The 26012-nt window shown below is 46.5% G+C and overlaps 1 protein-coding gene across 1 annotated transcript; it reads left to right on the top strand.

Annotated features, from left to right (window-relative positions):
• The first annotated feature begins 1668 nt into the window (after positions 1 to 1668).
• On the top strand, positions 1669 to 25517 carry LOC121059076. Its single transcript, XM_040535430.1, has 6 exons — positions 1669 to 1883; positions 3252 to 3431; positions 12110 to 12177; positions 12527 to 12709; positions 24978 to 25062; positions 25346 to 25517. The coding sequence occupies exons 1-6, from the start codon at positions 1669 to 1671 to the stop codon at positions 25383 to 25385; spliced, it is 771 nt and encodes a 256-aa protein (XP_040391364.1). The 3' UTR covers positions 25386 to 25517.
• Positions 25518 to 26012: the final 495 nt, after the last annotated feature.

The following is a 26012-nucleotide window of genomic DNA, read 5'->3' as shown; positions in this document are numbered from 1 at the left end:
TCAGTCTTGGTAACCTTAAAATTACATATGTGCTCTGCTGGTTGAAAGAACCTGGAAAACACAGCTGCTCGGATCTCTCCGCTTCTCTCAAAACTCTTTCAGACCTTGGCTAACTCTCTTAAGCCCTGCCTTCCCAGTTCCCAGCTAGAGAAGGAATATAATAACAATTGCTGTGAAGAAGTGCTTTATCAGACTCTGTAAGTATCTGTAAAGTGCTATAAATTCCTGAAGGAAATCACTTTTATAAAAGTGTACCAGTGATTTAGTTTGTCTGTCTGTCTATCCATCACTCTGGCGCTTCTCCAGAACTCCAGCCAGCCAGCCACCTCCGCGCCTGTCCGCCCTCCAGGATTAATAGCGGGCTTCTCATCGCAGCACCTATGCGCACAAAATAGGTAGTCAGAAATGAATAAACGAGGGAAGGCGCAAGGCGCTTCCTATCTTGTCCGATCAATCCAGTACAAAATATCTGTCATTTTCTTTAAGACGCCTTCGTGCTGCAGGCGTGGCAGGATAAGGAGCTCGAGGATCTCGATCAGGAGTTGCCGCTGCCAAGGCAATGCTGGGGGCTGGCAGCTGCTGCCCCTGCCCCCCTCTGCAGCCCCTCCAGCCCTGAGCCCTCTGCTGGCCCCGCCTGGGCTCCCTCCTCGGACACGTCGCCTCCTGTCTCATGCAGCAGATATAAATTTGCTCCATGTTTTCAGCTGTGTTGACTATCATTTACCAGTTATGGTGTGCCTGTACTCCTGGAAGAGCTGCTTTCCGTGCTGTCATAGCTGAGACAGGCTATAAAATGAAAGGGGTTATATATGTTAAAATAAATAAATTAAAAAACATCCATAAATTTGAAATTCCTGAGAGACCACGGAGTTGCTTTAAGTTTGTACAGATTGAAAAAAGTGCTGTTTTCTACTTTAGAGGCAGAAATGTTCTTCATTACAGGTAATCTAAATTGTTTTTATCATCACATTTCCAGTGAAAATTTTATTTTGATATAGGAAAAGCTGCCTTGTTATTAGCCTAGGAAAGCCCTGAAGGAAAACGTGAGTAACTTTCAAGCACCTTTTGAAGAAAGTTCAATGTTGGGAGTTGTTAAGGGTTGGGGGACTTGTTTAGGATGACTGGAGCCTGCGTTAGCTGCACTTCGGGGAGCACTGCAGAATTTCCAGGGGTACTGTTTGCATCCTTGTGGGGTCCTCGGAGCCCCTCGGACATCCGTCAGCAGCGTTGCTGTGACGGACAGACCCTGTCCTTGTCTCGGCCGCAGTTTGTCACTGCCTGCGGGTGCTGGGAACCCGTGGGGTTTGGTTCAAGGCCATCTCTGATTTACAGCGTGCTCAGTTTTTTTCCCCTCTGTGTTTGGAGATTTTCCAACCTGAAATAAAGCCTCATAGGCAGCTGCATTCTGCCACTTCTTTCCAAAAGGAAAGAGGAAAGAGCCGTGGATGCTGTCCAGCAGCGCTGCTATCTAGCCAGCAGCTGCAAAATTTTCTGCTCAGCAGACCTTAATGAATCAAGAAAAGATCACACATGGTAATAGAGGGAACAGACCCTTGAAGGACAGCAGTGATACTGGATCGGGTTCAGTTTATTGTCCAGCGTTCCCTTCCCCGCCCCGTGCGTACCACCTCGCACCCTTCCAGTCTCACCGCGCACGGTAAGGCAAAAATGCCGGTTTGCGATGCTGCTCCCCGCAGCAGCTCGTCAGGGACTGTGCTTAATTGGCCATATTCCACGTTATCAACGTCCAGACACCTAAGTAACGAGAGTCTAGTGTTCACATTCCCAATTAGGGATGAGGCCAGCCGGGTGCACAAGGGCGAGCTGGCCAGCAAAGCCGAGGTGAGCAGCGAGCGCGGGGCTGCCCGGAGCCAGCAGGTGCGGTAGCGGCAGCAAGCGGTGATGCGGGAGCAGGGAGAAGAGAAATGAATTCGTGTGCCTGCGTATCAGCATCTGCATGTGAGACAATGCTGCACGTGATTCGCCTTTGTTTGTGCCTTCATGAGACCAGAGCCAGAGCGGTTCAGCTGCACCACCCGCAACCTGCAGCATGTTTTGCCTCTGTCAGTTCTCGCGAGGGAATTGGGATGGTGGCAGCAGGAGCTGGTGCTGGTGCTCAGGCTGGTGCTCAGTCTGTGCCTCGCGCTTGTGCTGCACAACTGAGCGGCACATTCACTGCTGACAAGGGTGCGAGGGAAATTAGGACAGCGGGCTCAAAGCGAGGAGCTCTGTGCAAGCAGATGGATTCCTTGCTGCCCTGCTACACGCTCTCTGCTGCTGCTCAGTGTCCCGCAGCCCAGGCAGGTCTCTGCACCTTGTGCTGTGCCTGGTGCTCTGCAGCAAGTTCCTTCTACTTCCAGCTAGTTGGGAATTCTTGCAGTTATGAGTCAGCCAAGGCTAAAAAGCTCTGAACTGAGCAAAGCATAAGCCAACTGCATGCCTTTGATCTCCACACGTTGGGTTAAACAGTCACCATCAAAGCAATCGTCATTATACCCTGGAAGTTGAGGGACCAATTAAAGAAAAACAAAACAAAACAAAACAAAACAAAACCAAAAAAAAACCCCAACAACCAACCTGAAATAAATGATTAATCTAAAACAATCAGGTTTTTCATGGTTTCCAGAGCTACAGTGATGCTGAGGCTTTCGGTACTAGAGTCAACAATACAATAAATTGCAATTGCAATTCTTTGGTGGCTCATAACCGGTAAATCAGATCTGTGGAACTATACATTTACTGCAAATTTAAGGAGTTGTTCTTTCATTTTTAAGAGTGCATTTTAAATCAAGTCAACAGCCATAAAGCAATATACAGCCTGCCTCGCTATTGTCTGGGGAATGAATCCTGCGCTATCATGATTCCTTTTTATTATTATTAGGTATGGGGGCAGGGAGGAGAAATCTGGCAGGGAGGCCATCGTGGCTCAGCTGACCGCTGCTCAGAGCCTCCAGCTGCATCGAAGGATGCGAGGTCTGCTCCGCCCAAGGCCTGCACTTCGGTCACTCATTTTTTGTGCAAATGGGGATTGAAAACTGCTGCTCTCAATTGTTAGGATTTGACACAGGTGCATAACAGAGCATGGCAGGGATGGCCATCAAAAGCCAAGAGCCTTGCATTATTTTTTTTAGGCTCACCTGCCTTCTGTGAGCTATTCACCAGGTGAGTTCATCGCGTTACAGCATCAGCTGGCACTGCCTGGGCTGGGAGGGAGATGATAAAAGGCCCCGGCTGGCAGCTTTGCCCCACAGGCTCTGTGGCTGCTGTTTCTGTGCCTGGGGCCAGGCAGGGCCGTTCCTTACGGGTGCAATTTTGCTGCTACCCTCCCAGCCTGGCTGGGCTCTGCCACACGATGCTGGGCCTGTGTCTGCCTCGTGCCGTGCACACCCACCTCTGTTCCTGCTCTGCGTGCATTGCCGGCCGTGTGTGAGGTTAGTTCCAAACCTCAGCTTGGTACGAGAGTTTGCTCCTGCTGCACTGCTTGGAGAGCTACAGGTTACTTTTGAATTAGGGACAATAAATATTAAGGTATGTCAGGGTGAAAGAAAGCATGGGTGCTGCCTGGTAGAAGAGCCCCTGGTGAAGCTGCTGCCTGCTGTTTCAGGCATTGCCCAGTGGTAAGGGGAGAGGGCTCCCCCCTCGTGGCCCCCAAAAGAGGGAGAGAGGCAAAAAGCCATCCCACAATGATCACTTGAGATGAATTCCAGCCACCAAACCGACTTGTTTTACCAAACCCCTTGGTATACAGGAAACTGCTGGTAGGCAGAAATAGATTTACTCTTATCTTGGAACAGATTAAACGTAATGTTACCTGCAGACAAATTCTGTGACTAGTATGCATGCTTAATTGGATTTTTTTTTTTGAATTATTGAATACGGTAAGATCATTATTTCTGTCTTGCTATTAGTGGGATGTAGTCTGCTGGCTAAAGGGGAGACTTTCTGTGTGCATGTGTGTGTCATTAAGGGCTAACCTGGAATTCAGATCTAAATCCTCAGTGCAGACCTTTGATATGAAAGAGGGCTTTTATTGCTGCATTATCTTAAACTTGCTCAGAGCAGAAGGAAGAGCTGATAGCCTGAAGGTAAATTAAGTTAGTATTTTTGGATAGTCCAGTGTTAAATGACGTTCTTTAGGAATGGGAGATCTCTCCTCTAAGCTTCCCAGGCAGCTCAGAAAGAATATTTATGTGAACATGTTTCTGAGCAGGAGGTTTTCGTGCCCTGTATTGGATCCTATGGGTGTGATGGAGATCTCACATCCTAACAGACTTGGAAGATCAGTTCATTAAGGGTTTTTTTGGATATTCAGATGTTTTCCTGGGACACAGCTGAGGGATGCTTGCTTGTTTGTAAGATCCTCAGTTTCTGAAAGAAAAGTGAAAAGCAGACTGTCTTTTTTTTTCTGGTTTACTACTAACACAAGTTTCTAGAAGGGGTATTTTTAACTGAGTCTTACAACTCCATCCCACCAGGCAATATACCACAGCCTGTGAGAAAGGCCCCAGAGTTGGCTGTTAGAGGTCTTCTCCAGCCGGAGGTCAGAACCAGGAAGGGAGCAGTGCTTTCCCTGACTCTAACCACAGAGCAAGTTTCACTCACTTGACTTGTCAAAGTGATAAAACTGTCTGAAGATGGTGCGAATGTTGAAAACACAATTCCACTTGCTTGTGTAACAAGTTAACTGTTGGGCTTTTATCTCTGCTGGGAAAAATGTGTGATATCATCAAATATACTAACTTCAGTATAGTGGAGTTGAACACAATCTTATTTCTATTATGGGCAGGGATAAGGTTAATCGAGACACATCTTTTAAATATGACCAGTTTTTCTCATAGCAAGATCCAGGGTCAAACAGATTAGTAATTCTGGTTTTGTATTGGGTGACAGACTAGCAAGTGAAAAAAGTTTTTTCACTTTTAAAAATCACTGTTCACATTTTTCTGACCAAGAAGCCTTTTAGAATGAAAATTCTTACTGCTCACCTGGGAATGAAGTTACACAAACTCATTTTTAAATTAGTTGGAAAGATGATCATTCAGCTACCATAATAAATGTTAGATAATGCATTTTTAGTTGTACTACTTCTCTGTATGAGGAATAATGTGCAAAAAGTAGCACAACCTGGAATGATGTAGTAGGGGATAATACAAGCCAGTATAAATAGGAACATAGGAAATGTTTAAATGGCAAGCAATAAATCCATGTAATAGCATTCAAATAGAGTTCAATCAAATGATGGGTTTGGTATTGATGAAACCTCACAATTTTATAGCACTTCTTATTTGGATAACTCTGAGTTTGCAGACATTGCCCAGTTTCTCAGAACACACAGCTGAGAGAGAAACAGCTCTTTGTATTTCTGCCAATGGCAGAAGAGGGGTGTGTGTGTGGGGGGGGGCATACAAAACTCTTTTTTTCCTCGATATTCAAAATGTTGAAGTTTTTCCATATTTTGTTTTTGTTGTATGAATCTCCTGCCTGAGATACTACCTTCATCTGCATGAAGCTAGCGGAGAGATAAACCGTTCTGGGTTAGAAGTGATGCAGACAAACTAAATTTTTGACCTGACAATTTTTTTGCTACTACAATCACCAGCTGTATATTGATCATGTGCTAATGTTTTTAGATATTTTGAAAATGGCTTTTCAATATTTTGCAAACTAATATATTAGAGAAGTCAAATAAAACTTTCACGTTGCCTTGACTGTGTTGCTGCTTTTGTTACGAGCAGGAAGTGGTCAGTGGTGTGCAAAGGCACTTGGCTTGTCCGAGATCAGACCTTCAGAGGTAAACCTTAAGAAGCAGCAAGGCAAATATTCATGAAAGTGTCTGCATTTTCTGTGACCTCCTTTCCACCTCAGCTTTGATCCAGGCTGCTGATCCGAAGAATGGATTCTGATTTCCATTTGATAAGGCTTACATTTTTGGCAAAGGGAGGCTCAAAAATAATCCTTTTCTGAGTAGATAAATCATCTAAAGCGCTCAAACATGCAGGAAAGGACGTGGTAAATCTGCTAGCTGAACTCCCATGATGTCTTATTTCCAGGAGTCCCTGCTGGCAGCTGCTCTCAGGGGCATGGTGGAGGGTCGAGGGCTGCAGGGCTGCCTGGTGCGGCACAGCCCCTTTGAGTGCACAGGGTCTGGCTTGCGGAGCCCCAGCTTGTGCTGAGCGCTCGCCCCACGAGGTGCTGGCTCTTGGCACTGTGCTGGCACCCCTTCAGAAGTGTTTCAGCGCATGCTTAAAATCAAGATCCTAAAGGCCCAGCGAAGTTAAGGGTCTGCTGATGTGCGTAAGGGGAAACACACTAAGTGCTTTGCTGGTCTGTAACCAGGGGGCTTACTTGGTAGGTTCCCAGCCCCGATTAAAGTGTGGATTTTAGACCCAGTTGCTGACAAAAGTCATCATGTGGCACTCAGACTTGCTGCTGGGTGTTGAGCTTTTCTGCTCCGGGGCTTTTCAGGCAACCATTTTGAAACAGCGATAGCCTTCTAATCACATAAGAACAACAGCGAGGAGAGGAGAATGCTTATGATTATTTACTAATTAATCCAGTACTGATAGACATATGAATAGATGCTCATTTAAAATTCCTGCTGGTTCGCAGAGGGAACGCGAGTCCAGAACATAGCGTGCTGCCAAGGCACTTTTTTTGGCTTCAGTCTGAGGGACCCTGCAGGGGACCCAGGTCTGAAAAAACAAGGTCTGCTGTTAAAAAAAAAAACAGCCCTTTGCGATTCTAAACAAGAAAATGAAATAAAAGCAGCAGCACTCCAGGTTTTAATTAGCGCTGGAGAGATGTCAAAGCAATGGAAACCAATATGGATATCACTTATCTGAGCCCGTGGTAGAGACTGCTTAAAGGGCTGGGCAGGTCTGGTATCACGGTCCTGCACCACGTCTCTTAGCGCGCACACAATGTCACAATAAATCTGGAAAGCCACTTGTGTGCAACTTGGAGAGCAAATAAACGATACTGAACAAGAACAAACATTGCTGCTGATAATCACTTGCGTTATCACTGTCAACAAAAGCAGCAGCAATAAGAACAAATACAGTAAGTACATTGCTGATCACTCGGTGCGGTGCGTGGATGATCGGTGCCCTACTGAAGCTGCAAGTGCTGGGGCGTAAAGGCACCAGGCACTGTGTTCCCCCACCATTTTGAAACCTCTGTGCACTGTCTGAAGTTCTGAAACTGAGTGCATGGAGTGAAGCTAGGTTCCCAGCTTGTGTTAAAACTTTTCTTGCCCTCATGAAGTAAAGGGAAAGCTTAGAAATGTGAGCTGCTTTATGTCTGCATGAGTCTGTAGCATGAAACCAGGGCGGCTCTGTGCCCTGTCTGTCCCAGCTCTGCAGGCGGCTGTGGCTGAGCCCCTGCTGGCTGCACGGGGCTGTTTCATGGTGCTCTGCACTGGTGCATGTAGGAAATGGTTTTATAAAAATAACGTTTTACATGGAGGACTCGTGGTACAGGCTCAGCTCTCTACGTTGGACCAGCTTGTGCCTTAACTGACTCCCGTGCGAATCCAAAATAACCGTGGTAGCAGCTACTGCAGAGGGAGATCGAAGCAGCTGAGAAGCAAACTTGGCCCAGGCGCCAGGCAGCGTTGCGGGCATCTGCAGCGATCGGTTCTGCCAAACGCGCTGCTGTCTCTGCACCGAGTTAAATCTCATGAGCTGGTTGCTGCTTTTCAAAAGTGCTGTACTAATAAGTATTATTAATAATAAATAATTACAGTTAGCACTTCCTGACTTTTATCATAGCCTCTATTCACAAACAAAAATAGGATGGGTAATTCTCAATTGACCTTCAGACAGAAAGATAAGATGCACAGCTGAAAAAACCCATGGCATGCAGTGCTCAGGATAATTTCACATAATCCTGACAATACAGCGCTATCCTTCAGAGGGAGATGATGACATTCAGTGCGTGAGCTGTTGCTAAGCTTTTGAAAAACATTTATTCTTTGGCCACAAGCTACTTCTGGTCTTTGTCATTAGCAGAGAAATTTATGTCAGGAAACATTGTTTCTTTTAAAATTTTCAGTGATAAAAGGCACTTCTTAGATGCCCAGCATGAGCTTTAAATTAAAACTAAACTGGGTCTGTGCTGAAGGAGCTGCTGACTCCTCCATGGCACTGATTTCATTTCAGCAGTGCTGGCCCTTCTGTACCGGATTATCTCTGCAGTTTGGGGTATAAAGAAGGCCAGAGTCAAATTAATTTTCTGACAAGACACACTATTGGCTCAAAATGCTTCCTTCCCACTGTCTTAGCATCAATGTCTTGTCTACTTAAATGCTGGTAAACAAGCATAAACTCTAACATGCCACAAATTAGCTATCGACACCTTTGCTAGCTGTCTCCTGATTCTAGAAACATTGCTTTCTGAAGGGTGACGAGAAAACGCCTGGTCTCTGGAATAGACCCAAATCTAAAGTAATTTCTCAAAACCGTGATTCTTTACTTATTCCCTTACTTTCAGGAAACCTTTCAGTATGTGCGTTTTGTTCAGTGACACTGAGTGCCAGTTAGAAGGAGGAGCTCCAATTCATTAGTTTTTATAGAATTAAAGCATGCTTTTGCTATTTCGGTCTATCTTGTAATTATTTTTCTTAATTTCTTTCTACTGATATACGAAACTTATACTTTTTTCCCTAAACCTGAAAGGCAAGCAGTTGTCTGAATTCCATTTGTACTGTAGGATTAAATCTGAGACTGAAGAGAGGGGTGGAAGAAAAAAACTGGGATCAGTTCAGAAAAGTGCTGGGAGATCAGAATAACCTGGGCTGTGCCACTGACATGGTCAGATGAGAACCCTGTGCCTGAACGGGTGTGCGCCCTCCCCGCTGCAGCGACACAGAGAAGTGCCAGCTTCCCTTGTTGCCCTCATCTCTTGTGCTCTAAGAGAGCAGGGGAAATGTGGCAAAGATTGCGCTTCCTGCAAAGGACAGTGCATGGTAATTATTAGTACAGAAGCTGAGCGTGTTCAATTTTGAAACAATAAAAATCTATTTAGGAAATCAAAGAAGCCACAATGTATTTGATGGTTGGACTTGATTGTCTTGAAGGTCTTTTCCGACCTAGATGATTCTGATTCTATTTTTGAAGCAGAATGTTTTCTACCCAACACAGATAAAAACAGACAAACATAGCAATAAAAGAAATATTCAGCCTTCTCACGTGGGTAATCTTTAGCATCATGTAAAAGCAATGCATTTAACCTTTACATGATTTAAAGATAACATTTGCTTATTAGATGCTGATAATTAGTCATCAGATGCAGAACAGAGCATGTAGCAAAATGAACCCACAATTATTTCACTCCAGTGAATTGATCTCTACTTTTACGAGCTAATCACCCGGACAGTTTTGTAACTTGGCCAACACATCACAGTTTCCTCAGCATTCTTTAGCAGCATTGCATCATTGCAAAAACTCTTTCTGTAATGAAGCAAAAATTGGTGTTTTGCATCTCCCCTCTCTGTTGCTGGACCCTGTGCACAGCCTCTGCATCTGAACCACCTGTGCCTCTGCCACTATTACAGCTTACAAATGGAGAAATAATTGAGGAGAGAACAAAACAGGGTAGACTCATCCCAGATGTAGTCAGTCTTCATTTGAAATGTAAATATTGGCTCTGTGATAGATGTTTACTGCTGTGATAAGGGGAAGGGAGGCAGTCTTAAGGCAGTAAATGAAATGGGGAGATGCAAGCACTGCTACAGCACTCTGCAAATGCCAGTTACCCAGATTTTCCAGTGTGGAAAGAGCAAAGGAGAAATATCATGGGAAGTGCTCTGGCTTTGTGTCTTTTTGTTGTTGTTTAATGACCGAGGAGAGGTGTTGAACTGAGCGCTGCAGGAAGCCATACCCCTCTCATCCATGCCGGGCAGTTACTGGCACTTTGGGGCTCTGGCACCCTTTTTCCTTTGCACAGGCAAAGAACACCCCGGCAGTCCCAGCTGAGCTGCTGCCAGCAGCGAGCCCCTGGTGCCCGGGCTGCCCGCACCTCCCAGCTGCAGGTACGCAGGGCTGGGGAGGGCCGGACCGGGCTTCCCAGCCCTGTTCCTGGTGCCCCTTGCACAGCTCTTCCCTTCACAGCTATTTCATCTGAAGCGTTTTCTGAATGAGAAACACAAAATTCACCAATTTGTGAAATCCCTTTGTAGTTCGTATAAAAAAAAAAGCCCTGTAATTGTTTCGGGTAGTGTGCCAGGGAACAGCGAAGGCAGGAGAGGATTGGAATGAGAGCAGCAAACGGGGCTGGCGCTGTCCCCTTGCTGGCTGGTGGCCTGGGGCTGAGCACAGGCTCGGGCTGTGCTCTGGTTTCAGCCCACCGGCTGAGCTCTGGGGCCTCCTGGAGAGGGACCAGGGCACGGGGGCCCACGGGGGAGCCCATCCTGCAAAGCCTGACACAGAAAAATCCTTCACCTCACCGGCATGTGCAAACTGACATCCCGAGGAACCTTCTCTGTTATTAGCTTTTGTGGTATGGCTTAAATTCATTTTGGTGTGGTACAACACTGCTCTTCGCAGAGTCCTGAAAACGCCCAGAGTCTAATAAATCAGCACACAACAGCGTGTTGTAATGTGATAATCCTGGTGTGCTACAGCAGCTGGGCAGCGCGGTATTGATCAGTGAGGCCTCCGAGAGGATGCGGAGCAGAAGTGTGTTCCTAGAACTGGCATGGGCTTTTTTAACAAAAGCTCAATTTTAGGTGTATTTTTAACCTTCGTAATGACCGTCAGTGGCCTTGTGTCTGACACTGTCTTGGTCCCAATAACGGTCTCAAGTTTCTTTTTCTTTGAGGATAATTTAGGACATCTTCCCTGGCCATGCTGCTTGTCAGCCTGTCTCCAACCTGGAGATGCGAGGGTCTGAATAACACCCATAGCTTGATAAGAATAAATTACAGAAGTCTCTAATCATCAAGTAGGAGAAACAAACCACAGCTCAGAAATGTTTGTCCCGTTGAGTAACCCCAGAAACTGGCCCTGTCCATTAACAGGCCCTGTCCGTCTGGGCTTGGAAGATAAACACAAGTGCTGAGCGTGCTGCTCACAAAAACCAGGGTGCTTCGCTGGCCCGCAACCTTGTAGCACACCAAAACGAAAAATCATGGCACGTTGCCAGCAGCCTCCTTTCACGTGAGCTGATGCTATCAGCGTGGGATGCTGTGTCCGTGGCAGCCCCAAGCCGAGGCAGGTGCTGGCAGCCAGGCAGGGGTGCAGGATCGGGCCCTGAGCAACCCCATGTGGTTTTCTCTGCAGATGAGCAGGACAAAGCTGCGTTATTCTAGTCTTGGCTTGGTTGCAATGGGAGCTGCTGAAGGCAATTCCTCAGCGGCAGAAGGGCCTGTCCCCGAGCCAGCACGGTGACACCGCTTCCAGTGTTTGAACCCGGCCCCCCACAGTGGCCGGGCTGGCACCCAGGTTTGCACCCGTACACTCCAATCGTTCCCGAGGCTCGCTATCAAATCGCTGGTGTAACTGGGATTTAAAAGGCAATTTGCTCATCGTTCCACTGGAACTAAAGCTACATTGTGTGCGCCGTGCAGTAATGCCACAGCTGTGCGCCAGGTTAGCTTGAAACATGACAGTGAATAAAATGAAATATGAGCTTTATTGATCTTGTCTGCACCGCATTATTATTCACACAGAGTGCAATTCACCCTTAGGCACAGGACAAAGATTAGAGTTGGGCAAAACATTTCAAATGAATGTTTTATTTGTTGAAAAAAAAAAAATGTGGTTTTGAGTCAGCTGAAAGCACTTGTGAATTCATGTTGCATTTGTCAAAGTGTTTCAGCGTTTTAAAGAAAACAAAATGTTTTTCAGGAAGTCAAAACATTTACTATTGATGTTTATTAAATGTAACGTTTACATTTTTTTAAGACCTGAAATAATACTTCCATTGAAATATTACTGAGATTTACTTTAAAATGATGCTAACACCTGAAAAATGAGCCCATATTTTGTTTAGATCATAGATCAATGATATTTAAAAATTGGAAATAAATTTTGGGGGATGTTCAGTTTTCAGAGAAGACATATTTTTCAGGTTGATTCAAAATGTTTTCCCCGCTCTTCCCCTGCGGCAGCTCCATCTCTGCTGACCGCTGTGTCCTGTGGGACTTCACCGGCTGGGGTTGGAGTGCAGCAAATCCAGGTACGTGAGCCGGGAGGATGCAGTGCAAACACAGACCCCAAAAAAGAAAAAGGTTAAAAAAAAAAAACAAAAAAAAAAACAGGTGACGTAATCCTGAAGGAAAGAAACAGAGAAGTGTGGAGATAAACCAAGACAGCTAGGGATTTATTCTACAAAATCTATCACATTTGTGTGGTATCTGCTGAATAGGAGTCTAATCAGTTGTTAGAGGAGGTGCTGGAAAAATAATCTGTCATCTACTTTGTTCATTTTTTCCCGTCAACCATATATGGCCTCCATGTCAAAACATCATTTTACCATTATTGTCTATTTCCAGAATGTCTTTTATTATCCTGATCTCATTTTGCAGCCCAGAAGCTGGTACGGGGCTGGCTACATTCCCTCAGACTTGTGAGAGACTGCAGCAAGAGGCACAGCCTTCGTCCCGCTGCTCACTCGTGCAAACCAAGGCACTCCACCAAGATGCTGGAAAACTCCACATTGGCCTGGCATCCTCTGCGGCTGGACGCTGTCCCACGTGCACAGAACAAAGGTAATGCTGTAAAAAAAAACCCAAAAAACAAATAATGAATCACAAGTAAGGAAGATGTCATGAGATGAGTTCGTGGTAGTAATTACAGAAGTGTGTACGTTTTTTAGTAAAAGAATGAAATTTCTGGGTGGAGTGCCAACACAACTTGAGAACGTTTCACACCCAGGAGGTGTTTCCTCCTTCTCCTTACTGCGGCGATGGAGCAGGAGCACTCGTGGCGTGGCCGGGTGATGCCCTGCAGCAGAGCTGTGCCTGCAGCTGAGCCAGCCCCCCTCCTGCAGCGTCAGTGCCCGTTTAAGCTGTGAGAATGAAAACAGGCTAAGCCAAACAGAAGGGGAGGGGAATGCTTGGAGGATATTCTGACTTAAAAATCTTTTCAAAATGTTAGTGGAAAGCCTGGTTAATGTGCCTCTGCTTTGCTATATGTATGCTTATTTAGGTTTTAATCTATCAAAGAGATGCAATTCTTAGGTTCAGGCCAGCTAATTCTCTGCCCTGGAATTTACACATCATAATAATAAATAAAACCCACCAAAAAACAACATTTAAACCCTTGGGAAATGATTTGAGCTGCTTCAATTGCTGAATAATTAAAGGTGACCCTTGTCAAAGACATGGTGTATGCTATATATCATTGGATTACCTGTCTGGTTGGCAGCATTTTGCAGGCATTTTAGAGCTCTTATTATATGTTGTTTTTCATTTAGATGCAATTTCTTTTGTAATGAGGCAGAACTTATTTTCCAGCCCCTACAGGTGGCTTTGTCAGCTCTCCAAATTGTGCATGAAGAGGCAGGTTCCCAATTGATCTCTCAATTACAGCTTTGTTGATATTGGATAAATGAGGGTTCACCTGGTTTGGACACAGCCTTGTCTGTTCATGAGCCAAGGCTTTCAAGTGAAAAGCAACACGTTAAAAAAAAAAATCGTCTCTTTGGTGTTGCTTTTTTCCCTTGATTGCATAGGGCTAAGCACGTGGACTGTTGATTTGTGACTGAAGCCATTAATACATGAACGCAAAAGCAAAGATTGAGGCATATATCTAGAGAAAATCATGTCACAAGTTAGCACACCAGTAATCAGACATTACGTAGCTTATCAGCAAGGAGGAGTAAAACTGAAAAAAGCCAAAGTCAGGTCCCTAAAGTTGTTGGGACACCTTTCTCTGCCCCCTTCCTGCATTGGATGCCGGTGCATTAAAGCTTTTAGATGTTGATGAGCGCTTCTCTGATGCATGGCGAGGTTGTTCCAGAGGTTCGAAGCCTCGCGGTTCCTCTTGGTGCTGACCGAGCCCTGCGCAGTGCCGCAGGGGCAGGCTCTGCGGGATCTTTCCTGGGGCGACAAAACCTGACGTGCAAACGGGGCACGGAGCTCCTGGCAGGCTGTCCCCAGGGGCTCGCTCCCCCGGCAGCAGGAGGAGGGAGAAGCAGTGTTTCCAGAACAGATGAGCGACCAGTTCACACAGTACCGTGATCTGTTTTAAGCAGGTAATTAACTCAAGCTCATTGACCACAGCCCAAAAGCCTAATGGAAGTAGTCTGGAAACTGCTCAAAAAATTATTTCCTGCTAAATCAAAAGCTAGCTCTTGCCGAGATGAAAGAGAGGTTAATTTACAAAGATGGTCAGAAAGTTTAATGGCAATTTAATTTTTTTGAAATATGTATATGTTACTATAGCCTGACATTGTGGAGGAAATTGCAACAGTCCTGGAATAGACCTGCTGTCTAATTTTACTCTATCGGGTGTATGGTTGGGTTTTATGTGCAACAATTCATTTGATGGCAGACTCCAAGTATTAGATTTACAGTAAAAATCAATGTGAGGTTACAGGCACAGCCGGAATTTATGTCACTTTGACACCGCATGTGTCTGCCTCTGCCACCACCAGTGCGCGGGTGGGAGCACCTCGGGCGGGTGCGCGAGCTGGGGCTGGGGGCTGCTGCCCCTCGCAGCCCCCCTAACCCATCTGGGCCAGCAGCAAAAGCCCCGTTTGCTTGCAAAACTGCCACCTGCAGCCATGGCTTCCCGCTGCCCCCAGAGGTTCTCCACCTCCTCCAAGAAACAGCAGCTGCCAGGCGGCAGCACGGGGCTGCTCCAACCCTCGGCCATCCTCACGGAGAAGTTCTCCTGTCCGAGAAGTGCCCCGGCTGCTGTTGGCAGCCCGCTGTGGGAGCTCTGCCCCTGTGTGAGCTGCTCTGGAGGTGGTCACCTCTTCCACGCCGATATGAGCACATGCCCACAGCAATTAAATCTCTGCGAGTAATCACGTGGAAAGTACGGGAACGGACCGGGTGAGTTCAGCACTATCTTTCAGATAAGATCTCCCTCTTCTTGGTACTGCACAATGAGCAACAGTTCCTTAATTTGTCATGCCATTCCTCTGTGTTAAAAATCTTCACTATTAATTTCACTGCTTCACATAAAGGCTGTGCTTATTACTGTTCTTGGGTTGAGTTACTGGGGCTCTGTAAAGCAATTATTTCAAAGGACAATTACTTCTGTACCACATCTGTGCAGCTGCCGTTGCTCCCAGTGACAACGAGTAACTGCAAGAGTTTTTGGAGGTACGCTGCTTAACATCAAAATGTGTGAATTAGCTTATTACACGATAAAGCCAATGGAATGGCATACCAATTAATAACATCATGAGCTTTCCTAGGGAGCTGTAACCTCTTTGGTATACATGAATTCAGTAATAACTGTAATTATTACGAAGTTAAAATAAAACATGATCTCTCACTCTGCCAATTCAAGGGCACTAAGTGTGAAAAGCAGCCGTTCCCCTGACTGCTCGCTGCTCGCTCCAAGTGCTCCTCAGCTCAGAGGGAGGCTGCAGCAGGACGAGCAGCGCTGTTCCCTCCCCAGCCCTGGGTGATGCACCCCTGGGTCCCCCAAGACCCCCGGCCCAGGGGGCTCCTCGTGGCCCCGTGCAGGTGCGGTCCTGGCTGGTTCCGCAGCTCAGGCACAGTTTGGGAAGCCAGGGCCCTGCAGCCCCCGGGGCAGAGCAGCCTCCCGCCTGCCTCAGGAGGCCAGCAGGAAAGCAGTGGTGTCGCTCGAGCAAATGTGCTCGTGTTGGGCGTTTGTGGCTCTCTTGGCAGATGCCACAACTGTGTCCCTCATCTGCTCCCTCTCCAGCTTTGTTCGGCACAACCTCCTGGGTGCGCCCCCAGCACCCGGCCGTGCCCGCGAGCACTTACTGCAGCTTCGCCTCCCCTCGATTTATTGCCTCTTTGAAATATCTCCACTGTGTCCATTTACTTTTTAATGCAGCAGATGAAAAAACACTCTGTCAAGAGTTTCTTGCGATGCTCTGCCAATTACATCATTGCACTGATGCAGGATCAGAGCCCAGCAGAACCCAGGCATCCTTCTGTGGGATCTGTCTACCTTGGGGTGATGAGCGCGAGCTCTTTCATGCATGTCTTCAGATGTGTCACTGCAACGTGCTGTTTGGATCTTCCCAAGCAGAATGAGCTGAAATAAACTTGATAATCAAAAGCGTCTTGATGTTCACCTGCTACTACTCAGACTGGAGGAAAAAATAGACTTTCTTATTCAAATGAATTGTGGGTCCCATTCGGTCTGCCCAGCCGCTGACAGATGCTCAGCGCCGTGGTGAGCTCCAGTGAGCGGTACTGCACCTCTGGGCTCCCCGCTCCAGCTCTGCAGGTCAAGCAGTCAACGCTCCTCTCTTCTAGTTTGAAATGCTGAGCACAAACATTTGATTCATCAAATCTGTTTAATTTTAAGCTTAAAATAGCAGTTTAAAATCCTCAATCAGATATAATTAGTCCTGCATTTATTTTTCAACAGATGTTCTTTCCCTGACGCTTCTGAATAGGAGAGTTTTGAATAGTGTCTCTGTCTGCACGAGCCGGGGAGAGGGAGGAGAGCTGAAGGGCTTCAGCTTTCCCATGGGAATGCTCTGTGAATGCATGGTAGCGATTCCCCACAGCACCTTCCCTCAGCCCCTGCAGACGTGTTGCCTTCCCCATGGGCAGGGGCTGAATTCCCCTGGGAGTTCCCACCTGGGATGTTTAGAGGTGTAAGAGGCTTGTAGGAGGAAATCCACTTTTCCTACAGGGGGGCACTTCAGGAATTAAGATTACCACAAGATGATGGACCTGCAAAAATTCCCATTGAATGTCAGACTAATAGGGATTACAGGAAATATGTAGCTGGCTAGTATATTTATCAAAAGAGGAAAAAATTAAATTCTTCCTCCCACCATCAAGCCTGATTGTAAATTAAGTAAATCTGTTTTCCTTTAAAAGCATAAGAAGTATGTATCAGACTTCCAGAATCTATATCCCTGAGGACTCCTGAAATTTATGGTATTAATCTTGGCTACAGGAGCAGCGCAGATCTCCTATGCTAATTATTGTGCATTTTATTTGCTGTTTATATCTGGACCGCTCAGCCACAGAAGCCCATTAGATAAGACAAAAAGCTGACAGGCGAGCTGAGGAGTTTGCTGTAATTCAGGTTTGGATGATCTGGAGGAAAACATAGGGAGGCACTCCAGACAGAGTCTGAGAAGCAGGCAAGAGGGGCTTGGAAGTCCTAAAGCCCTCTGCACTGGACGTCACTGCTTTCTGCTGCTTGGCAAGCAGGAAACAGGAGCCCCACAAACCTGTTGTCGTTTTCCCCTCTTCACTTTAATTGTGGATTTTCCTGAATGAATTAGTGGCTGCCAGCACATACTGTCACAGCAGAATGGCAGAACAAAAATAGTTCTGAACCTGGACTTGTAATTTGCCTGCAAAAATAAAGATGCAGTTAAAAAGAGTTGTGACATTTCCTTCGCCTTCAAAGAGGCTGCCAACATTTTTAGGCTTTTGTTTCATCTTTCCCTTTCCTAGGTGTTAAATTATTCCTCATTTTCATATTGTACGTTTGCATTAAGATGGCGACTGCAAAGGATTAAGTACATCTGCATGTTTAAAAACTTCCTGAGGTCTCAGACCCCCCTTCAGAGGGCAGTGGTCTGTGCTAGCAGCTCTGCTGCAGCTGGGGAAAGGAGTAACTGCGGAGCAGCTTTCCCGTCCTCTTGGGTCCTGCCTCCAGCTCCCCCTGGTCAGTTGCTGCAGGGCTTCCAGCACTTGCAGGCTGGCACCCCCTGGTTCAATTTTAGCTCTCCGTAATTATCTACGTACATCCCTCTTGTATCTCTTGCTCCCTACATGCATCTGACTTGAAGCTACGCTGACTTAAACCAGCTGAAGCTGTGACCTGGGGAGGTTTGCAGTAGAGTGCAGATCTGTTTTTCCAGAGCTCCGAGAAAAGAAGTCTCTTTCCAAAAAACCTGCAGTTTGTTCCTAATTCCGGTGCAATCATACTACAGTGAGGTGTGTTTGTTACATTTATCTGTGCTGCACAGCTCTTTTATAATGAAGAGTTGGATTTCAGTAAAAGCAGACAGACATTTTATGTAGAAGCCCTGCCACCAAGGTCTGAAATGTTTAAAGCTGATTGCTTAGTAATGGTTCTGGCAAAAATAATAGAGGGCTGAATGTACGAAACACCAGCGTGAGCCTGCCTTGATTTTACCGCCCATGAATGTTTTAACCTCATTTATCCTCTAGGTACTTACAGAACCATTTTGCATTTGTGCACTTAAAGGATTAAATAAAATAAATGGAGTTGATTATTGCTGCCCAGCAAAGCTAATGTTCAAAGACATGGTGTTTTGTTGCAACTGAAATTGTGTTTGTGCTGTTTCCATACTCCGCAAGCTTTCCAAAAAGGGGATGATGAATCATACAATCTCCAGCTCTCTACTACTAATGAGAAACCTCTTAGCAGCATGCTCTTTACAGTCCCCTCTCCAGTAATGCCTAGTATGCTGCTGCTCTTCTTCTTCAATGTCAAAGTGAGATGAGAACCACATGACAGGCATGCAGCATTGATGTACAGTGTGCAATTGGTTCCGGCGCTCTTTGGATGCATGATGTATGTAATACGTCGGGAACCTGTTATTCTTATAGGTATTGTTCACTTTGGCAATGAATGGAAATATTAGTTTCACGTGAATAGCTACAAAGCAGTGATTTCTGATAGTGAAACAATCAATTTTAGAGGCTAAGCCTCTGAAATTTAAACTTGGTTCAACTCTGAAGTTTTGAAATCTGAAAGTTGATGGTTCACTCTCTATTTCCCTGCATTCTCCATCCAAGCGACTCACCCTATTGCTCTGTAAAGGAAGAATTAGATGAACTAGTTTCATTGCTGAGCCTTGAACCTAGCAGGTAAAGCCCTTCCTATCAGCGGTATTGCAGAGCCCGTGCTGAAGAGCTGCCCTGCGTGGAGAGGAGCATTGTGTCAGGCTGGCAGTCTGTGTCACCTCAGTTTTTGGGGCAGTCGGTGTTTGCTCATCCCTGGGCACGGAGCAGCCCCTTCTGTGCTGGCTCTGGGCGTGGTGCGTGGACGCGTGGTGCCGGAGAAGCGTGGGCTGGGAGCAACGTGGGCAGGGGCGCGCTGCCATGGGAGCCCGTGCCAGTGCTACTCGAAGCAGAAAAATGAAATCTGCTCCTAGCAGTCTGGGCTGCTTTCATGCTTCCTCAGGGTCGGACGCCTCCGTTACTATTGTGCCGGTGTGATTCAGTTTCCTAAATGGAATAGAGAGACAAGAGACACGCTTGTCAAACCCTTTCTAGTACTGCTTTTCCATCTGCTGTCTCGGATGCTTAAGATTTGCAGTGCAAGCCCTCTCTTGGGTGTAGCTAATGCATCTAGATCCCTTTGCTGTATTAATGGCATTATTTTCCTCCGGCTGTGAAGTACTCAGGGCTTATATTGTGACAAGATTCAAGCACTCAGTTGTCAGACTGAGGTGCTGGATGTCTGTTTTCAAAAGGCTGGTTTGCAGCCGCATGGGAAAAGAAGGAAAAAAGAAAACCAGAAGAAATGTTTAAAGGCAAGAGGGGCCCATCATGCAGCAGCACCTTCACGCTCTCTTCCCTGCAGAAAGCCTTTCCGGGGAGCTGGGGCTCTCAGGACCTACCTGCCAGGCTCTTGTTCCAACCCAGCTGGCAGGAGAAGCCGTGCTCCAAGTGCACCCCATGAGCAAGTCCTGGAAACCTCCAGGGCCCCATCCCACCGACACCAGCTGCTTGTGTCCATGGTGTGCAGACTCCTGCCCTTGGGGGCTGCCCCCGTGCCTCCCCACTGCCAGCCTGTGCTGCAGCAGAGCGAGCATCCTCGTCGCCCCGGCGTGGGCTCTGCTCGCCCCTCAGCATCTCAGGGCAACAATTCCCATTGGTAACTGCTCTGGCTTACTGCAAAAAAAAACACGTTAGAGTTACGAGGAGTTCATAGAAGCACCTTTTGCTTTGTCTTTTTGAATATATTTTTTAATACTGATCTGTTTTTCTCAGGTGGCTTTCTGAATGCTGTGAAATAAAAGGTAGTTTTCCTCTGTGAAATAACACCGTACGCTTAGCTAGGGGCACTATCTCTATGGCAGCAGCAAACATATAGGAACATATATTTTTGTCTTTTCTCTGGGGCATCCAGGTATCAGCCATTGCTGGAGGCAGGATGGTAAACAAGTGGGAGAAAAGCGAGCCCTCAGCTCTTTCCTGTTGCAGCCCATGTATGTCACTAAAGAGGACAACAAATGTTGTATTTTCAAAACTAGAGAGTCGTTATTATTTTGGCAACACTTATTAAGTGAATTGTTTGGAGCTGTGCTTTGTAAATAATGCAAAACCGTAACATAAAGTGAGAATCTGTGTGTGCTGCAGAGTACGTGATAGACAGTTGTCACAGTAACTGCTCGTTTTTTCCTGTATCTGGTTATTCTGCTAGAAGCAAAGACAAAAAGAAGGACACGTAGGTCCACCTGAAGGCTGGCAGCAGGGTCCCACACAGGTACATGTCTGCGCTACTCAGTGCAGCAGCAGGCTCTGGTGCTGCAGGACCTGCCCTGCGGGGCACCTGGTTTGTGTGCTGAAGGGAGGTCAACAGAGAAAATGCCTCTTTTCTGTGTATTTTAAATTACCAATAAAACTCTCTGTTGTTAAGTTGGCTCTAACAGCACAAAAGTAATTTTAAGTGAAAATCTTCATCCTGCCAATTTTAATTTGTGCATATGTCCTGTAGAGCCATTGACACAATTGGAAACCTATGCCTCGGGGGTGCCTGAAGAACCCATCATTTTTAATATTCAGACTTTTTAAATAGAGGAAATGGTTAAAGATGCATGTATTTATGACTTTCATTCTCTGTCCATTCCCTTTGTCTTTTATAAACAAGATTTATTTGGCAATTGGTAGCAAGAAGCTTGAGTCTCAAATGTGATTAAGAACCTTGAATCAGCATTTGTTCTGCACTGGGGATTCAAGTAGTGAGAATTTTTCTGCTTGGCCTCCTACAGGACAGCACCCCTGGGGCTTTCTTTTTTTATCCAGTGGGCTTCTCACAAAAAGCCGTCTGGATCTTGCCATCCTGTGCGAGCAGCAGGGCAGCAGCCGCTGTGCCGACGAGGTACCGAGGGGCGCTAGGGAGGGCAGTTCCCGGCCACCCGAAGGAGGCACCGGCCTCCCTCGGTGCTTCCCTGGCACATGCCAAGGCCAGGGTTAAGTTGCGGGATGAGGATGGACGCAGGCACTGCATGTGGCTGGGGCTGGCCCTGGGGCGCTGGGTTCAGCCTGGGCCTGCTGAGTGCATGTGCAGTGGGACCAGGACGGGCTTGGCTGCACTGTGGAGTAGCACTTGGTTACATACAAACAAGCACGTGGGCTGGAGAAGAGAAATCAATGCCATGCTTGCCCTGGGCCCAGCCAGAGCTTTCTGTTGATTCCAAAAGTCTCCATGAGACTCATATTAATGCCATGATTGACAAGATCCTTGAGCATAATTACACATATTAAAACCACTCTGAATTCTGCCCAACAGCAATTTAGGAGAGAAACTCGATTTATTAATTTAACTGTGATTTCTTGTCTGTTATTATAATGAGCCAGAAAGACTGAAAACCTGCTAATTAAAACTCATAACACTTCAGAGCAATGCAGAGCAGCAACAAACTTACACATTGCAAGGCAAATACTAAATAAGCCTTCCCAAAAAGAAAAATTTTTTTAAAAGCGCCATTGCCCCTGGAAAGCACAACTGTCCTTAGGCTTTTCCAAAGAGAAAATATGGAAAAAATTATTACATGCATATTACATTTGCTATATTGAAGTCTTGTCCTTGCAGTCATGGCAAAGCCCTAACAATGGGATGCTGGCTGCAATTTTCCTTTGTTTTCATTGGCAAAACACAAAGTGAGGAGCTTGAGGAGGGTGTAAATGCCAAGATATCAAATGGCAGCAGTCTACCTTGGCAGGAACAAATTCATGTGTGAGGAGGAAGCAGAGAATTAGGCCTTCTGTGTGTATTTTCACTCAGTCTTCCACTCAGCCTTGAAATGTTGCTTCTGCTACTGTTGAAGCAAGGAACTAACAGATTCCCGCGCTGCGACTCTATGACAAAACATTTCATTTAATCCACAGCAATACCTTGAGAAGTGGCACACGTGGAAATCTGCATGTGTCACACCCCTGCAAAGGCAGCTGCTTGCATTGTTTATGCCAGGGCTGATGCCATTTGAAATACCAGAGGACTGGTTAGAGCGAAGCCGTGCCTGAGCAGAAGGCCTCATTTTCAATTAGCCAGGCCCTGTGCTAAGCACTGTTAACCAATGTTGTCAAGGGCTAAGTGCTTGTTCCGTGATTTGTTACGGTCTTCCCACTGTTGACATTTCTCTTTTCTTTATTTTAAGCAGACATGAGGAAGGCTGGGGACGCCGGGAGGACACGAGCACTTCCCCAGCCCAGGCGAGGGGCTGCACGCGGGCAGCAGGCCCTCAGGGCCATGGGGCTGCTGCCAGCTGTCTCTGAGGGAACAACCCCCATGAGGGCACATCAGGTAGCCTGTACCCCTGCCCTTTGGGGGTACAAGTGCTCCCCAGGGCCTGACAGGCCGGGCACACACCTGCAGGCCCTCAGGTGATGGCTGCCTGCTGTCCCACCTCACCCACGCACTGATAAGGGCAAGGTGGGGGGCTGGGGGGGCCTTTTTGGGGCTGTGGTGGGGCAGCTGAGGTGCTTGAGGCATGTGGATGGGCTCTGCTTTCATGGTTGTTTGAGGTACTTTCAAACTTTTGACAAGAAGAGGCCTTTTATATTTTCATTTCTTATCTTGAAAGATGGGCAATGCATCCTCTAAGCATTTCTTTGCCTCACGGTTAAAGCTTGCAGGAAGGTGTTAGTTTTAACATTAAGCAGGTTGAAAGGAAGAGAGTTTTCCTGCTGGGGGCTGGGCCTGCCTGGCTACGCTGTGCCTTTGGGAGACTAAAAATAAGAGAAAATCTCCAGCTTTTTGCTGGGATAGAATGGGGTGGTTAAAGTGCAGGAGATGATACATGGGTCTCGGTGGAGGCTTGCCTCCCAAGAGACTATCAGGCTTAATTCATCCAGCTATAGCATACCTATAAAGCTTAATGTTTCTATCCATAACGTGCTGGTTCAGGCTAAGCATATCTATCTTCCATGGAAAATACATAGAAAGGTTTAAAAAAAAAAAAAGGAAAAGAAAGCTAAATCACATTACAGTTGATAGCTAGCAAGCTGCAGGCTGCAGCTGGGCTGCAGCAGCCAGGGCTTTGCTGCAGGAAGGGCTCTGTTGTGGATGTGGACCCCTCTGGCAGGTCCCTCAACAGGTCTCCGGGTACAGATCTTGGGGGGGTGGAACAATGTTCCTAAAAGTGTTTGCCAGTTTTGTGTTCTACATCCATAATGGCTCGTGTCTGGAAACATTGAAGACATCTGAAGATTGAAGAACATCTGAAGACAGCTTTTCTTCCTGTCTGATTGCATCACAAGGTTGGTGCACAAAAGGCTTAAACAAAGCAGTGATTTCTGAGCAAATGGTGGCTGTGGCAGGAGGATGCCAAAAGCTTCTGATTCCTCAGACAGCACCAGGGCACGCTCTGTTCCTCCATCTCTCCCTCCCTGCGAGCTTTCATCTCTGCAGGATTAAATTTTGGTGTAGTGCAAGCAAAAAGCAATAGCATGGCTGTACTGAGTGAGAGTGGCTCATGGTGCTGTGAAACAAGCATCTCTTGCCTGGTTTTCTCCCCAGGTTAGCAAGGAAAAAAGTCCAAGTCCTTGTGAGTAGCCAGTACTGGGTGTATGAGGCATTTGTCGTTCCTCATCAAATACTGGTTACTTTAAGGAACTAATGTCAGATCAAGATCAAGCACTGCTCAAGTTTAAACTTTTTGCCTTTCCCTGTAATGATTACTATTCAACTCAATACATTATAGAGGCCTTTGACTTTACTTTGAAACAGGCATTGCTGGCTGGTGCCAAAGACAGTGACTAAAATGAAAAATCTTTGATATAACTCAGTATCGCAACTTCTTTTTTTTTGGTATATTAACATAATCTCCATGCTGAAATTAATCTGTGGTGTGGCTGCAGTGTGTTGAAGATTATATGTATTAGCATTCAAGATGATGATTGCCTTTTTTTTTTTTTTTTTAAGCAGTAGCAATTCTTATTTTTACAGCAGCTTCTATTTTAGGAGTATAACTATTTTGCCCTACAGATTATCCTCAGGAAAAGTTCGGGAGATACTTTATTTTGGGGGACTGAATTGACCTGTTTGGACAAGAGCAGCTGCAGCCTTGCTGTGCTGGGTGCTGTGTGTGAGGTCCCAGTTGGCCTGGGCTCCATCCTTTTGTGCTGCTGAGAGCTGTGCCCTGCCAGTGCCACTGCCTTGCAGGCACAGGTGGCAGCATCTTTTCAAATCTGAAATGTGGAGTTGGAAGCCTAGGCCTTCCTAAATGGCAAATGATATAATTTACCCCCTGGGACAGGGGGATCTTCTTGTAGTGCTTCACACTGCTTCTTGCTTTGGAGCAGTGGTGCAATTTAAATGATAATTGACTAACCTCTCTTCCAATGTCATTAAAGCATTATGCTTGCTCAGGTGTAGATGCTGAAGCAGTTACATTAAATGCCTTTCCTGAGGAGGCACAGGCGGCTGAGGGGCTCAGAGGAATTGGTGCCAGCCATGGGTGAAGCGGTGTCCTGTGCATCCCCTGCTGTGTAGGGAGGGGAGATACCACGCGTGCCCTCTGGGTGGGAGCTGGGTGGCTGGTGGCTGGCATCTGGCTCCCAGCGTTTGCGTGATGAGAAAGAAAAAAGGTATTCTGCTTGGAGAGGTGCGTGGCCAGGACAACTACAGGGGTTCTGACCATCTTTTCCTTCGCTGCAGCCCTGGATGCAATGAGACTCACAACTCCAAGTCGGGAGTGCGACGCAGCAGCTGCTCTGGTCAGAGATGGCTCCGGCTTCTTCAGGTAATGGCGGTGTGCTGAGTGAGGACGTGTGTGCTCCTGGGGCCTCAAGGGAGCTAATTAAGCACGAGCTCCCTTGTGTAGTGCCATAGTCTGAGCAGGTTGAGCTCAGGGCTAGTGGCTGTGGGAGTGCTGGGGTTAGATGCCAGCCTAGCCTACAGGAGAACATCCAGTGTAACTTCCCAGTGGCTGCAAAATTTCTTGAAATGTGTTTTTAATGAAGATAGCGAAGTAGACATGTTCTGGCCCAATTTGTTGGTGTGCTCTTGCTGTATTGCATTGACAGAAAGAATAAAACTGAGCCTAGCCCATGTGGTAATACTTGACAACTCTACGGGTGTGGAAAAAGTCTTTCCTCTGTATGCCTGCCCAGCTTTATTCTTGCAGCTGTGTGTGTGTGTCTCACGCTGTGGTTTAGTGACCAACATGGATCTGAAGCACTTCAGGGCCTTCAGTCCCCCGGCATAGCACTGGAATGTTTCAGGCTTCCTTTCTTAGCGGTGCTCCCCACGAAGTCATCCCAGCTGTTAACACTGTGTGTCTTGGCAGGGGTTTGTTTCTGACCTGTGCCTGTGTGATGCGGGTGGCTCAGGGTCTGCGTGTGGGCAGGTGCATGGTGGCACTGTGCCCTTTACATGGCTTTCAGCTGGAAAAACATCAACATAATTGGCTTTGTGAAGAAAATTCTTATGGAGCACCCATCCTGCACTGTACTTTTTTTTTTTTTTTTTCCTCTATAAGATCATTTGAGTCGGGAGTATTCAGCTAGTTACAGAGGTCCTCAGATTTTATTTTGCGGAGAGAAATTACATTACCAGGAGCAAAAATATCTGCTTTACATCAGCTGTTAGAACAAGTTCCATTTTTTGCTTTTTGTTTGTCTCTGGCTAGCAAAGTCTGTATTCAAGGGACAGTATCTTCCAATAGTTTCCTTAAAAGAGAAAGTAACCAAC

This window comes from Cygnus olor, chromosome 24 (genome assembly GCF_009769625.2).
Source record: "Cygnus olor isolate bCygOlo1 chromosome 24, bCygOlo1.pri.v2, whole genome shotgun sequence".
Classification (NCBI taxonomy): domain Eukaryota; kingdom Metazoa; phylum Chordata; class Aves; order Anseriformes; family Anatidae; genus Cygnus; species Cygnus olor.
This window is presented reverse-complemented; position numbering and strand designations above follow the sequence as displayed.

Coding starts and splice junctions, on each gene's coding strand:
- LOC121059076 (XM_040535430.1), top strand. CDS start 1,669: ATGCCGGTTTGCGATGCTGCTCCCCGCAGCAGCTCGTCAGGGACTGTG. Junction 3,432..12,109: donor CATTGCCGGCCGTGTGTGAG/GTTAGTTCCAAA, acceptor CCCCTGCGGCAG/CTCCATCTCTGCTGACCGCT. Junction 12,178..12,526: donor TTGGAGTGCAGCAAATCCAG/GTACGTGAGCCG, acceptor CTCATTTTGCAG/CCCAGAAGCTGGTACGGGGC.